Below are 14549 nucleotides of genomic sequence, written 5' to 3'. Positions count from 1 at the left end.
GCATAAGCTATTTACACAGAGGTCCAAAATTCAGGCCTACTAGAAGACAGGTTTCTTGTATTTTCAAAAATCAAATTCTTGCTTTTAGAAAACCCTTTTCCCCCTCCTTTCTTTAGAGTTTCTGTGACTGACTCTTTCTAAAACCAATGCAATTTCTTCTGCCAGTGACAATATATCCAAAGCTAGAATATCTCTACTTTGATACACATGGAACCTGAATATCATTAAACATTTAAGCAACTCGAACGGGTTGGCCTTTTCTAAATGACTACAAATAATAGAAATGTCCATGTTTGGGAAATTGTGTTGTTAACACTTTCTAGAAAGAAAATAATTAATATCAACAGACCCACAAACAAGCAAACAAAAGCCTATTTAAGCAATAACTAAATTAGATCATACAGATGAAAGCAACAAAATTCCTGCACTATGCATTCCGAAGGGGTGTTGCTGTGCATAGCCCAATTCAGTTTTGCTAAATACAGTTACTTTTCCTATTCTTACCTTTCCCATATTGTTCCTGACTTTATATTTCATATTTGAGAATAATCTCAGAAGAAACAGAATCTGTGTTTCCCTTGGGTCAGGAAATTAATCCAGCATGGAAACCACTAATAAGAAACAGTCATTTAAAGGCAGAGATGCTAATAGTACCTTTGCACTGCATTTGAACTACAGGCTACTCATTCTTTGTCAGAGGAAACGTGTCTGCTTGGGATACCTGAGAAACATTGACTTCATATGTTCAGAAAGCTAACTGTAAATATTGCCTTAGGCAGCAACACTGTGAGTAAAGCAATATTACAGTCATCTGAAGAGGAGAAAAAGGGAGCTCTAGCTGCTAGTTCCATAAATCTGTCAAGCTGCAAAAGTGGTAAATTAATTTAAAAAATATTAAATCAGTTTCATTAGGTACACTGCATTTTCTATAATGTCTCAGCAAAGAAAGAACTAGTTCACAGTACTGGCTGTGTGAAATCTGCACAAATCAAGACAAAACATCAACAGGCAGTGGGATGTTAAAAGCTAACCACCTAGCTCAATTTAAATGTCTTCTGCTCCATGGATTTTTGTTTCCAGAAGTGATTTATGAGAGCATTTCTGAAAGTCAAAACAAACAAACAAATAAAACAAAACAACAGAATAGACAATTTACTTACCAATTATTATGGGTTGTGGCTCACTTTTTACTCCCACACCTGCGCTGGTGCTTGCAGCAACTTCCACACGGTACTGAATACCTGGGTATAGGCCACCTATTACTACAGACCGAATGGCTGCATCTACTGTTTTGTTGATATGAAATCGAGTCTCATTACCTAGGCACCAGATCTGGGACAAAAGTTGAGGTGTTAAAACTATGACCTTCTTCATACTCATAAACAATAGCTCATAGATATGACATATCAAGGTATTGCATAACAATCACTATTTTGTACTTTGGACTTTTAAACAATGCTACTATCCAGGAGCAGCTGGAATGGGGATGCTTTAGCTCAGGAAACTAACCCAGATTAGCATAAAACCAAGTAAACTGCAAAGACTGTTTACAAACACCACTCTGGACTCTGACTCTCAAAGGAGTGCAGTTCCATGGTACACTTGGAAGCACAGAACAGAATCATCTGAATGAAAAAAATGCTTTATACATTAATTGAAATCTTGTTCAGCTGTATGATTACTGGCAGATCTTTCCTTAAAAAAAAAAAATCAGTTTTATTCATCCTTACTTTCCAGCAGCAAAAGGAAAACAACTAATAGAATGCATTGTAAAGTACTAAAGACAAAAAAAAACTTTCAAAATTTCAACTTCATTTTGCTACAAAACAGGGGGACATGAAATTTCTAAAGTGAAGTAAGTAAAAAACAACCTTTTATTGTCACTGTTGTGATTATATTTTTCAGAAAACAGTTCCTGACTCAATTATTTTCTAATTAAACAAATATAACAAAATAATTTCTAATCTGAATTCACATTTTTTATGAGGATTGTGTATCATTTCAGAGTGATGTTCTATCTCTTGCATTCATCCATAGGCTTTTCCTGAGAACAGGAAAAAGGGATTCTTCAGTTAATGTTATCTCCACATACTGCTTGTGTATTATTAAAGAAAGCATTTGCTACCACTTCACTCAAGAAAATCAATGCATAAAGGTATCATATGTACACTACATAATTATAATCGCAGAAGAAAGCACTGCTGGTGGAACCACTATCAGCAACCAACTGATGCGTCTAAGCATCATTATAAAAATTATAAAAATCGTTATTTTTTTACCCTTATTTTTGACCCTTCTCAGTTTTTTGTCAAACCTCATCTCTTTTCTCTGAAGTATTGAGAATACTTGGAGGATAAAAGAAACTCTAATTCTCCTAAGCTTGTGTGGATCTTATTTGCAGGGCTGAATGCATTAGGGTGAGAGACTATTGCAATTCATTCTTTCAGTCCTTGTCTGTCCTGGTCTTAGGTCATGGTAGCTATGAGATGCTCCTAATTAAAGGTATTGAATTCATAAATGAATTTACAGGCATTCTCATGATCGAACTGGAATCAACAGACTTACATTCAATTTGTTAGTAAATGTCCTGTGAAACCTCAGCAGCCATTTTATACTAAAGGAAGTGTTAGACTCTTTGCATTAGATTTACCATAGCCAGCACACTAATTAAGCAGCCACCTAATCTAACACAGAAGGGATGTAATAGGTAGTGACTCCAGCCATTTTTATAAACAGCCTATATGCTTGAGCATTCACATGGAATGTTGCTTTTACTAACCATCATCCAACTTCGTTTCATATCAACATATTTTGTGGTTTAAGATTGTTTTACTTGTTTCTCTGTAAGCCCTTGATAGTTAATATTGACTTATAGTGGAGTCAGTATCAAGATGAATTAAGGCAAAAGATAATTATTAATTGATATGAAAATGAGCTCAATAGAATATTGGGATTAATAAATTTTAATATTGACTAAAAGCAAAACAAAAGAAATGCTAAGCTAAACATAAATACTGTGAGCATTTACTGCATCCCTCAGACCAAATGATAAGCTATAAGATGTTGAAACATTAGTTGATTTAAAAGCTAAGCACTTTCTCCCTTCTTTATGCTGTGTTCCCTCAAGATACATCAGGAAGAGTACATTATATCTTCCTATGTAAAACAATCACCTGCATCTCAAAAAGCTAATATTTCTACCCTTCGCAGGATTGTCAAGGAAGCTACCCTGCCCTATTTCAATTAAAAATTTCACATTTGGTATACTAGCCTGCCAACATGAATATATTTACCAAACTGTGTGTTCCACAGTTGCAAGCCTGTGACAATGCTGAATCTAGCTTGATCATTTTCTCCATAGCGTTCCCCAGCACCACCAATAACACACTGCAATGTTTCCATGTTGTGAAAAACACTTGTGCAAAAGCGAGCCTAATGAGGAATTACAGACCATTACAAAATGTAAGGTGATAAATAAGCAATGGATAATTTGAGACATCATAGTGACAAAGGAGGAGAGGAGACAGCCAATGCAGGAAGCAGCCAAGTAACAAACTGCATATACAACCTGTTCCTCAGAGCAAACAACCTAGTACTTTAAGTTTTGAATCTTGACAGTGATAGTCATTGGAAGAAGACTTCTATTCTCCCAGAGCCATAGTCCTTGACTTTGACCTTGAAGTGTCAACATTAGCATGTTTGCAGTGGAAAGGAGCAGTATCTTTCCTGCCAGTTTTCATGCCAGAGTGAAGACACTCTAAGAAAAAGGCTCCACCACCTGTCCTGGGCGTAGATAACCCCTAAGTAAAAATAAAAAATAAATAATAATAATAAAAAAAAAAAACAACCATTCTCTTTCCAGAGCAGGGAAAAGGAAGAAATAAAGGCTCTTTAACCTATCTGCCATCTACAACTCTTTTCCAGATCTAGCTCATGTTATTTTTGCTTTTAATGTAATAGTAGTGCTGCTTAAATTAAAAATAAATAAATAAATAAATATCCATAAGCACTCAGTCCTCTTTCTCCATATAATTATATGGGTGGCAATAAATGCTGTCAGAATCTAAATCCATAAACAGTGCTGTTGTTCTCTAATTCAAACAGGCTTTTTCCTTAAACACACATCCCTCTCAGTACAGATCCTTTCTACCTTGTACTCCTGGATGACTCCATTTTGGTGATCTGGAGGGGGAGGATCCCAGGAGATGCTGATGCTTGTGCTGTTGTGGTTTCCAACTGTCAGGACAGTAACAGATTGAGGAGGGGCACTTGGAGCTGCACCAAACAGAGGGAACAAACAGAAGCAAGACATTAATACATTTCCTAGAGCACAAATTTTGCTGAAACTGTGTAAGTGCAAGAAGAGAATACATACAGTTTACACTGCCTGCAGGTGTAGGTATGCACATTTTGTTAGGCACTGACAATTTTGAAAAATGCCTTTCTGAAGAGAAGCATTGCACTGAATGAAAATGCAGAATTTGTGGCAATGGAGAGTCAATACAGATAATTCCTCTTTTATTTAGATTTAGCATTTCTTAAGCTTGCATTAGAATTATTCTCACACTCTCATTTATTTTCCATAATACATAGTTATCTATGTATATGTCAACTAAGTCATAATGTGAGACTGCATCACCTGCCCTGAAGAGTCCTTTGATTGTTTTTTCCTGATGTCATCTAACACTATTGTGAGCAGATGTTTAAGAATTTTTGTTTACTTTTTTTTTTTTTTTTTTTTTGTACTCCAAGAGGACATTAACTCAACATAAAGCATTTAAGCATAAAGCTTCTCAGTTCCTAGGCAGAAAAGGGTTAAACTGGGGCTTTACACCAAATGCCAGTGAACAGGGGAGATGGTGAATTAGGTCAGATATATACTTATGTCCTCTTTTCCCCAGGCAAATCTTTCTTTCTCCTGAGTCCCATACAATTCAACCATTCACAGTGGCCACTGCACATCAAGGCCGTATCTGTCAGGCAATTGTTTGTCAGCCCCACTACACTCACTTGCTAGAAGTGTGGAAAAAAAAAATCATAGCTGTTAGTGATCAGAGGTATGCTAACAAAGCCCTTCTTGCAGCTATACCAACAGCAGGGTGCTTTTGTTGGCTTAGGACATGTTTGGAAAGCGGTGCTGCAAGTCTGATAGGTATTAAAATGTCCCCTCTGTGAGCATCTGCTGCATCCACGCGGGGGCTCTCCCACCATAGGTATGCCACAGCAAAGGCACATGTCCCTCCTCGGCCAGTCCAAGATATTAAAACTTCTTCAGCTTCACTCTTTCCCCCCTTACTTTGAAGCAAGCACTGAAACTCCACTGCAGTGACAAGCTGTCACCAAAGTTGAGTGTGTCATATTACAGTATGTCTCTGGGAGGGAAATAATAACAACATCTGCACTGACTTGGTCCTATGATCCATCTAGTCCATCTATCCAGGTCCATTTACCCAGTCTTCAAAACAAACAAACAAACAAACACAACATAACAGAAAAATGCCAGGAAAGTGTGGACTAATAAAGTGAGCATATAATGATAGTTCTCCAGGAGAGTTTTGCAACTCCTTGTGGCCTGTTGCTCAGAGAATTCCTGTTCCATGGTGACATTTTATTTAATAACTACTGAATTTTTCTCCCATGAATTTGTCACCACCTTTAATACAAACTTAATGTATTCAATATGAAATATGGAAGCTTGTGTTGAAGAATAACAGTAGACCTTTTATCAGAACCTAAAATATTTTCCACTCTCCCCATCTCAACTTCAAATTTAAATAGTCCTCTGGTTTTAGGCACCTCGTGTTGTGTGGCTCCCCAACTCCAGTTCCCTAGTCTTAAGTTTTCCTATCCAGAGAAGACTCTTAACTGCTACATTCTGAGGGCACTGTAGTCTTATCTTTAATAGATGCTCCTGAATATGTGAACATTTTTGGACCATACTTCTCTGAAAAGCAGACAAAGTCACTGGCATCTTTGTATTACTGTCTGGCAGGTTTAACACAACTGCAGCCACAGATATCAAGAATACTAGACTTTCCTGAGTCTTTCCAGTTTTCCTTATTTTTTTTCTCTTTGACACTGGCTATGTTCCCACTTCGGACGGTTCTCAGTACTTGACCTGGCACAGGCTCAAGGAGCTGAGCTCAAATCTCTGGTAACCCTGAAGGGCAGGAGTATTTTTTTGCAATAATTATACAATTTAAAACTATGGTATCAGAGGTGGGGAGGAGGAACTATACAAGATTACATAAGAACAAATATTCTGGAGAAAAATGACACAGGCATGACTCTTTTGAGGCTGCACATATTGACGACAACATTTTCAGATGCAAGTTCAACTGCAAAGCAAATAGTGCTAGTTAGAAACAGAGTTCTGGCAAGAAGAAATGGAGCTCTGTCATAGACAATTTGACTCTTAGCTAGCTCAAGCAAAACATGGACAGGTGACTCCTTGCCATTGTGCAAAGCATGAAATTGGTGAAGTTAAAGTTGCATTGTGAATTTTATGGCAAGTGAAATAATTAGGCAAAGAGTAACAAACAAACAAACAAACACTTTTAAAATACCTTAAAGATATTCAGCAACAACAAACCATGAATAAATGTGTGCACAATATTAATTAGAACATTTTAAATGAAAATAATAAACAAAAATAGCAAAACAACACTATAATTCATTTATTTTTTTAATTACAGTGTAACATCTTGCTGATATGTATTTACTCTCATCTTTACAGAGGACATTCAGAAATATAATTTCTTATATACACATACTTAGGAAGACAGAGAGAGAAAGAGGTATATGTAAAATGAATACCTTACTCTAACATGTAAAGAAAAGCACACTGTAATGATTTGTCTTTGCATTTAAACTGCACGAATATTCTAGCTAACATTCTACCAGTGTGTGGTTTCTATTTGTTTTTGGAGGATACGTGCTAAGTTTGAAGCAAAATTAAAATCACAACTGATGATTGTGGCTGAAAGTATCACTTTAAGAGCTGCACTAAGGCAAGCAGGAATTGATTGCTGTTGCAAGACAGCAACTGATAAAAACTAAGGCGACCTCCATTACCAACTGTCGTATTTTTGTGGTGACAAACAATAGGCAGAACAAATACCACTCCACAAAGTTATTCTAGAAGATTTAAAATAGTGGATATAAGCAAAAGAAACATAATCTGTCTTTAGAGCAAGGATGAAAGAAGTGAAAATGAACAAATTCTATTTAGCTCTTTCTTTGTATGTGGAGGCACACATATGTATATAACACTTTTGCTTCCTCTTTCTATGATAATATCACTCTAAGCTGGCACCATGATATAAATTAAGCCACTTGTCTGACACTGCTGCAGTTATTAAATAGACCACATTGAAAAATAACATTTTTAAAGCCGTTTTCTCATTTCCCTTGCTGCTGGCTTGTGGAGAACACCTTGCCTGCTTCTTGACAGGTCAATTATTCCAGTGCTCAGCTTCTTCTTACAGATATGAAAGAACCCAAATCGCTGCTCATCTTTTCCAGACGCAGCCAAACAGAATTCCATTTGTTACTTTCACAAGGCCAAAGAGGTAGGAGATGAATGGATACTGAACTGTGACAAATGTCTGATCCAGAGGAAAAGCCTAACTGCAGCAAAATTGATTTTTAGAGGTAGGCCTCAGAAGTAACACTGCATGTAAAATTTAATCCAGCAGAAAGCTGCCACTACCCCTTGGCTGTACTTTGCCTTTACCAGGGCTATTCATTTTGATCTTGCAAAAAACTTCCAACTCTTCCAAATTATTTTCTAAAAATAGTATAACTGACATTTTTAAAAAGTCAAGTCTAGAAAAGCTCATTTTCGAAATGGAATCACAAACTACACAGCAAGTGTGACACCTTTAAATAGACTGCCATTTATCTTTATTGGATGAGAAGCAAACCTCAGTCATTAAACATTTAGTTGATGATATTTTTGAAATATATGAACACCAATATAATTAAAAAGATAATGTGGGGAGTTAAAGGCAATATCTGTAGAACTGCATTTAATAAACTTTTTAACTTTATCATGGAACTACTTTATCACCCAAACAAGAGGAAGAATTATTTACAGGGGCTGACAATAGACTGGTCATAATACTGTGAGTTATGAGTCACTTTTTGGAAAGAGACACTTGTAAATAGGTTCCTTGAAGCTTATATTAATCTGCCAGGCAAATCCTAGGTTGTGAATTATAAATAACTGTAGGAAAGAAAAGTTCTAAAAATCTTCACTATGTGGAAAATTATTTCACACAAAGAAAGTGGCATTTAAGGTAAGAAATTACTTTACAGACTGTGGGTGATGAGCTTTATACAAGAAAATTTAATTCTTCATTTATTTTATAGAAATAGAAATCTCTTTTTCAGTAGTTCTTACCTTTAGCAAGAGGCAGTTAGATGAACTGAATAAACAACAAAAATCAAGTGAAAATGGACAAAAAGCACATCTGCTAGTGAGGGGGGTATCCTATGCTTTAACTCTGGAAAAGCATTTTCAGCTTTGTTTAAACTGTTACAAACCTATTCTTAACTGACTGGTTTAGGCTTTATAACCTGAGCAAAGAAATGGAAATCAGGAGGTCAAAAATTCTAAATCTGACTTGAACAATGCCTTCCTACATGCTGCAGGACACTGAATTTCCTCATCTATAAAGTAGGGCAGCAACCAAGATATCTTCCGGATTATTTATTTAGTTGGCAATAATCAACAAATTACAGAGAAAAGTGAGTAATAAGTGAGTCCTTTCTAGAATTAAAATGTACTTGGCAATCAGCATTAAATTAAACCTCAGGAGACTACTGTAAGTGAGTAAGATGCATCTTCAATAGGATGGAAAGATTACACTCAAAATGCACAAAAACCATATGAGCATTTTAAAACTTCACTGGTATGAAGTATAGATAAAGCATAGGTTTCTTTCCTATGCTTTGAAAGAAATAAATGATACAAAGCATGAAGATGAAGCCTCACTTTTACATCTTTCAGTTTCTATAGAAGAGCTGTTGATAATGGCTCAGATTCTACATGCACAGGTTGCATTAGATAGATAAGTTTGTTTGTTCTATATAAAGAGAATAGGATAAAAATGACATGTCTTGCCTCATTCCCTTTATTTTTTAATAATAATTAAAAAAACAAACAAACAAAAAAACAGTCCTGAAGTGCATATGTTTACGCAAGACTATATACTACATGCTATAGAAATGAATACTTCTGCATTTCAGTAGTATAAAAAGTTCACTATGTCTACATGCTGCATGTTTTACCTACACCTAAATGGTTCTTAAGAAAACTCTCCAAATAACTAATAGGGCAGTTTCATGAACAGCTAGCAAAAATGGAGTGCGTGCCCTTGAGACTGGGCTATCCTTCAGACTTTCCTTCACTAGTCTCCATTTCCTAACCAAACTGTTGATCTACTGATCTACATTTAACAGTACTGCCCTTTCAGAAAGATGTGTTTACTCTCAAACACTCATCTGCAAAAGGTTTAATTCATTAGTTTTATTTTCAAAGTGCAAACCAAAGTCTGTAATTACAGCAAGGCTGGTTTATAAAAGAACGGCTTCTGTGCACACTTTTTGGAAGACTCAAAGCTACTTGTACATAATGAGGAGATAGAAGCCAGAAGAATATAGGACTGGCCAAATGCTTACTCCTGGAATATTTATAGCACAAACCCAAATATGAGGTTGAATTCTAACGCCAAACCTGTATTTAACAAACAGAAATCATGTGAAAGAAATACAGCTGAACAGAAGCATACATACAATACCTAAAATGATTTCTGACCATTTTACTAACCTTCCTCCGTGGTACGAGCAGACTTTGATTCACTGTCCATTCCTTGGAATTCATTGAAATAAGGACGAACTTTAATTTCGTAAGTGACCCCTTTTTTGAGGTTGACTAGAACAGCACTGCGCTCTGTTGGGACTTTGACCTCTAAATTCTGCCACACAGCTGGAGACGGTAGGCCAGACGTTTGGCGATACATTACTCGGTAGCCCTGAATAAACTGCGATTGGCGGTCAACCTAGACATGGCATTAAATAATGTGTCAATAAACGTATTAAAGTGATCAAACCTCTTGAAACCAAACAAGCAAACAAACAAAAAAAAATTGCCTAGAATACTTTGTCATCATGAGAATGAAAAAATTAACAATTGTTTGCACTGCTGAATTAAAAAAAATTGAACTGCCTTCTTGTAAGTCACTCTTTATTAATCATCTCTAAAGGAACATTTTTCTCACGTTACTTGTAGAACATTTCTTTCTATTTTACTTTTAAACATGTCATGACAAATACCATCTTAAATCATAAAACAAGCTCTCACTTCTGCAACAAATCTTAAAAAGAAAACTTTGGCATAACGCTTACTGCATGTAAACCTATTAAGGACATCTTGGCTACTGATGTGCTGAAATATGAGAAGAAAAGAAAAACAAATTCTTTTCAGAAAAGGACAAGTCTTTGAAGATGCCCTATATGCTTTCAGTTTGTCCATTACTTGGCTTACAGCTCATCTTTTCATGAGATACTCAGGAAACTAAAATAAACATAAGACAGATGCAGAGAAAACAACATCCAAGGACATGTGCTGTTCCTTGTGCTCACTGTCTAACCACTCTCTTTGCATCCTGAGGTTGTGATGTACTCAGTCCATCAGAAGGAGACGGAATGTTGTTTTTGTTTTATATCCTAATTGTTGCTAGGCGAACACAATTCAAGCTTGGGATCACACACAGAAGTTTAAAACTCTCACTTATCATAGCTATAAAATAGGACTTTTATTTGAAGGAAAAACTCAAAATATGTTTTATCTGGGAGGGGTTGCATGCATTATTTCTCTTGAAAAAAAAAAAAAAAAGAAAAAGAAACGATTTGAGTTATGATGATATTTGCATGAATTTTTGTCTGAAAAAAATGGTCAAAACAATATGATGGATAAAACCAAACCAAACCTAGCTGCTTCTGTTGCTGACAAATAAACAGGCAAAGAAAACACAGTGCAAATATCAAGGCTATATGGCTAGCTGTTTGGTAAGTTTCTGTGTTATGGCTAAGACTCAACAAGTAAGATTCCATTTCTGATCTTGACAGTTTGCTAGTTCAAGGGTATTTCAGAATTAAAGATACATTTGTTTGACTTCTCTTAAGAATAAATGAATTTAAGGCTGAAAACACAAACCCGGGTCTATTATGCTTTTGCTATAATCTTGTTATAGTTTATTGAGTCATTCTGAGGGGACCCAGATTCTTAAGACATTAAAAAGCAGGGCAAGCAAGAAGAAAGCTTTATTTATGAGAGCAAAGCAGAAATGTCTTTCATCAAAACTGTCACTGTTAAAAACCTTGCAACATATGTTACAACAACATTAAGCTTGCATTTTATAAACTTCTCTACATTCACTTTAAGTGAATTTATGCACTGAAAGAGGGATATAACTCACAATAATAGCTTGTTAATACCAAAAGAATCAAGCTGTGTTTTTAGGAAGAACATTAAGCAGCTGTTTCCAGATGAAGGGAGTCTGTAAATCAGAGTAAATTGTTTTTATCCATGTTTGACTTTCATTAATTAAATGTTTTACAGACATAAAGACTTTATGAACCTCATGTTTACTAGAAAATTCAGCAAGAATATCAATTTCATATACTTTGGAGTACAGGTTCTCAACCTATATCACAATATAAGGCTATGATGTTTAATAATCAAACACTAAGTTTGATTCCTGCCCAACTTCTGTGTTAGAAGTTATGCTGACAGACAGCATAACTTTTTTTAGAACTTTCCATTTTGTGTTTGCTGCACTTTTAAGCTCTACTGACTGCTGTCTTGCAGAGAAGATCTGAAAATTTAAAATTACACTGAACAGTAACTGTGTGTTGCAAGAAAAAAATTGTATGGAAACTGTTTTATATGATGTGGTACAAACAAAACCACATGCACTAACTTGCAAAACACTGTACCCCTGGCCTGAAGCTCCATAAAGCTTTCTTGGAGAAACAACTACCAGTGTCTGGGATTCGGGATTTGGGGCTACTTGACACTGACTCTGGTACACCTGTTGTACACTGTACTAATTTTAAGTCTATCACACTTTCATATCTACTTACACATAAGTAATATTCAAACTATTCATACATCTCTATTTCCCCTAGGGTTTTGAATTCCTTACCAGAGAGGCTAAACAATACAAGCAATATGAAAACAGAATGCAGTACAACAAGGCCGTCAATTACAGGGTTGCTATAAACTAGGTTAATTTGGGGCCCACACAAGTTTCACTGCGCTTTCAATTGCAAGTCTGATTACAGCAGAGCTGAAGGATCTGTCTGGATTTCAGATTATTGACAGTAATTCAGTTGTTTGGGGTCTGGGAGGGTACTTCAGAAAAAAAATACAATGCATTTTTAATGTTTTCTATAAACATCCAGTCATATTCAATATCAGGAGAGGATACTAAGCTGTCTTTCATACCTACCTAAAGTTAATCTGAAAAAGCAGCATGGTCAGATTGTTGAGAAGCCACTCAGGGAGGCACCTTACTTCCTGAGCAAGGTGGATTTTTCTTTTTGTTCAGAGTTTTCTGATTAGTAAAAACTTATTTTTGGATAATTACACAGATTAACCAGAGATACATGTGAGGTATATATATTTAGGCGGAGGTGCATAAGGACAGTTGTATTTCACATACACATACAGATATACACACAAATTTATAAAACGCACACGTGTATCTATATACATATACATACATGTACATGTTTGCATGTGTATGCTTACATAAGTGTATGTATACATATATGTTTGTCTACATATACACACAATCTTATACATAATATAAAAGCTTGTGACTTCACCATTTCCTCAGTTATGTGGTAGTTACATGTCAGTCCAACAGCAGACCACTAAAACCACGCTTAGCATTAAAGAACTGTATTCAGTTGTGTGAAGCATCAGTTAATTCTGTAGGTTTGGTACACATTCACACCACAGTTGCAGAAAAACACACTATGATTTGATGAAAGAATGTAATAATGTCTATTTATTCTCCTTTCTCTCCTTTATTTTTTTTATTTTGCTTTTATTTATTTTTTGTAACTTTTTTTCTGCTGAGTACTGATATTGCAGACTACTTCTAATCTTGCTAAATTTATCCAGCTCTAGGATTTGCACAAGCCCTGGTGATATCACCTCAAAAGAGCTGTAACAGTCGCTGATCTAAAGATACATTTTCTACCTCAGAAGACAGATGGCAGAAAATGCAAATGCTCCTTTAGAAGGTAGAAGGGAGCAGTTACTAGGTAGGTTCTGTTCAGTGCTGACCCAATGCTCTAAGGCAACTTACAGGAATAATTGATCCCTCTCCCTCTCTTTTGATGAATACAGAGTGTGGGATGTATCTATAAAACTGATGACAGCTCCTTCCTGCAGAAGTTGGAACTCTTTTCCCCTGGAAGTTCAAACCTGTACATATCACATCTGAACATGAGACCCATTCAGTGACTATTAGATCACTCTGTTAGGCTATTTGATTGCTAAAAATGGCAAAAAAAAAAAAAAATCATAGTGCAGCTTATGCTGCAAATATAGGCAGCTTTCAGGCAAACCTGATAATCTGCACCCTAAAGACACTTTACAATATGCTCTTTGGTATGTAAGTTTCTCCTCCAATATATCCTAAACTGTGCTCCCACTGTGCTCCAATACCCATGGCAATTCTCCATCCATGCAGAACACCTGGCATACTGTGTTGAACTCACTAGTACAGGTTGACTGTATTGGGTTTACAGGGCAAGGTTTTGGTAGCTGGGGTCTGCAGGGGTGGCCTCTGTGAGCAGAATCCAGGAGCTGCTCCATGTCAGGTAAGAGACAGTTCCAGCTGGTTCCAAAAGGATCCCTGCCCTTATCTCAACCCATGAGCTTTTTTTTTTTTTTTTTTTTTTTTTTTTTTTTTTTATTCCTTCATATTTTCTGCCTCTCTTCTGTTGATGAGAGGAAGTGAGAGAGCAGCATGGTGGAGCTATGATACCTACTGGGTTTAACCACACAGTAATCTCTGGAAATTCAAACAGCACTAGCATGGATGTCCATACAGAAACAAGACAAAGGGTGATGATACACTGGAAGACTACACAAAGAACCTGACTAAAACTTTCAGTGAAGCACATTCATTTAAAATCAATGTCAAATTGAAAGACAAAGGCACATACTTTATCCTTCTGCCTGGTAGCCTCAAAATTCCTGAGGCATTGGGATTTCAAAGCAACAATTATTTTGCCACATTGAAGAATTTTATTCTTGATTACGCCACAGGGCTCTTCCATAATGCTAGGAAATTTCTCACATTTGGTGACTAATTAAACTCTTAGCTTAATTCCCAGTGTGAGAAAACTGAGGAGAGCAGCATTGGGTGCAGAGTGTTGAGGTTAGCTAAAGAAAGTGCTTTGAGTATGCAATATGCTGGGGCAATGCAAAAAGTATTTGATAGAAATAAAAATAAATCAGGCCA

General features: G+C 36.1%; 1 protein-coding gene across 1 annotated transcript in view; it reads right to left on the bottom strand.

Annotated features, from left to right (window-relative positions):
• ROBO2 (roundabout guidance receptor 2) overlaps positions 1-14549 on the bottom strand; it is a 465479-nt gene that overhangs the window by 66555 nt on the left and 384375 nt on the right. Inside the window, exons 14-16 of the mRNA XM_082784840.1 lie at positions 9833-10064; positions 4151-4275; positions 1161-1332 (exon numbers count right to left, since the gene is read on the bottom strand). Coding sequence (XP_082640966.1) covers positions 1161-1332; positions 4151-4275; positions 9833-10064 — 529 coding nt within the window. The remainder of the gene's footprint in view (positions 1-1160; positions 1333-4150; positions 4276-9832; positions 10065-14549) is intronic.

Source organism: Aythya marila, assembly GCF_965140915.1.
Source record: "Aythya marila genome assembly, chromosome: 1".
NCBI classification, from domain to species: Eukaryota; Metazoa; Chordata; class Aves; order Anseriformes; family Anatidae; genus Aythya; species Aythya marila.
Note: the sequence above shows the minus strand (reverse complement) of the source record. Positions and strands in the feature narration are given on the sequence as shown.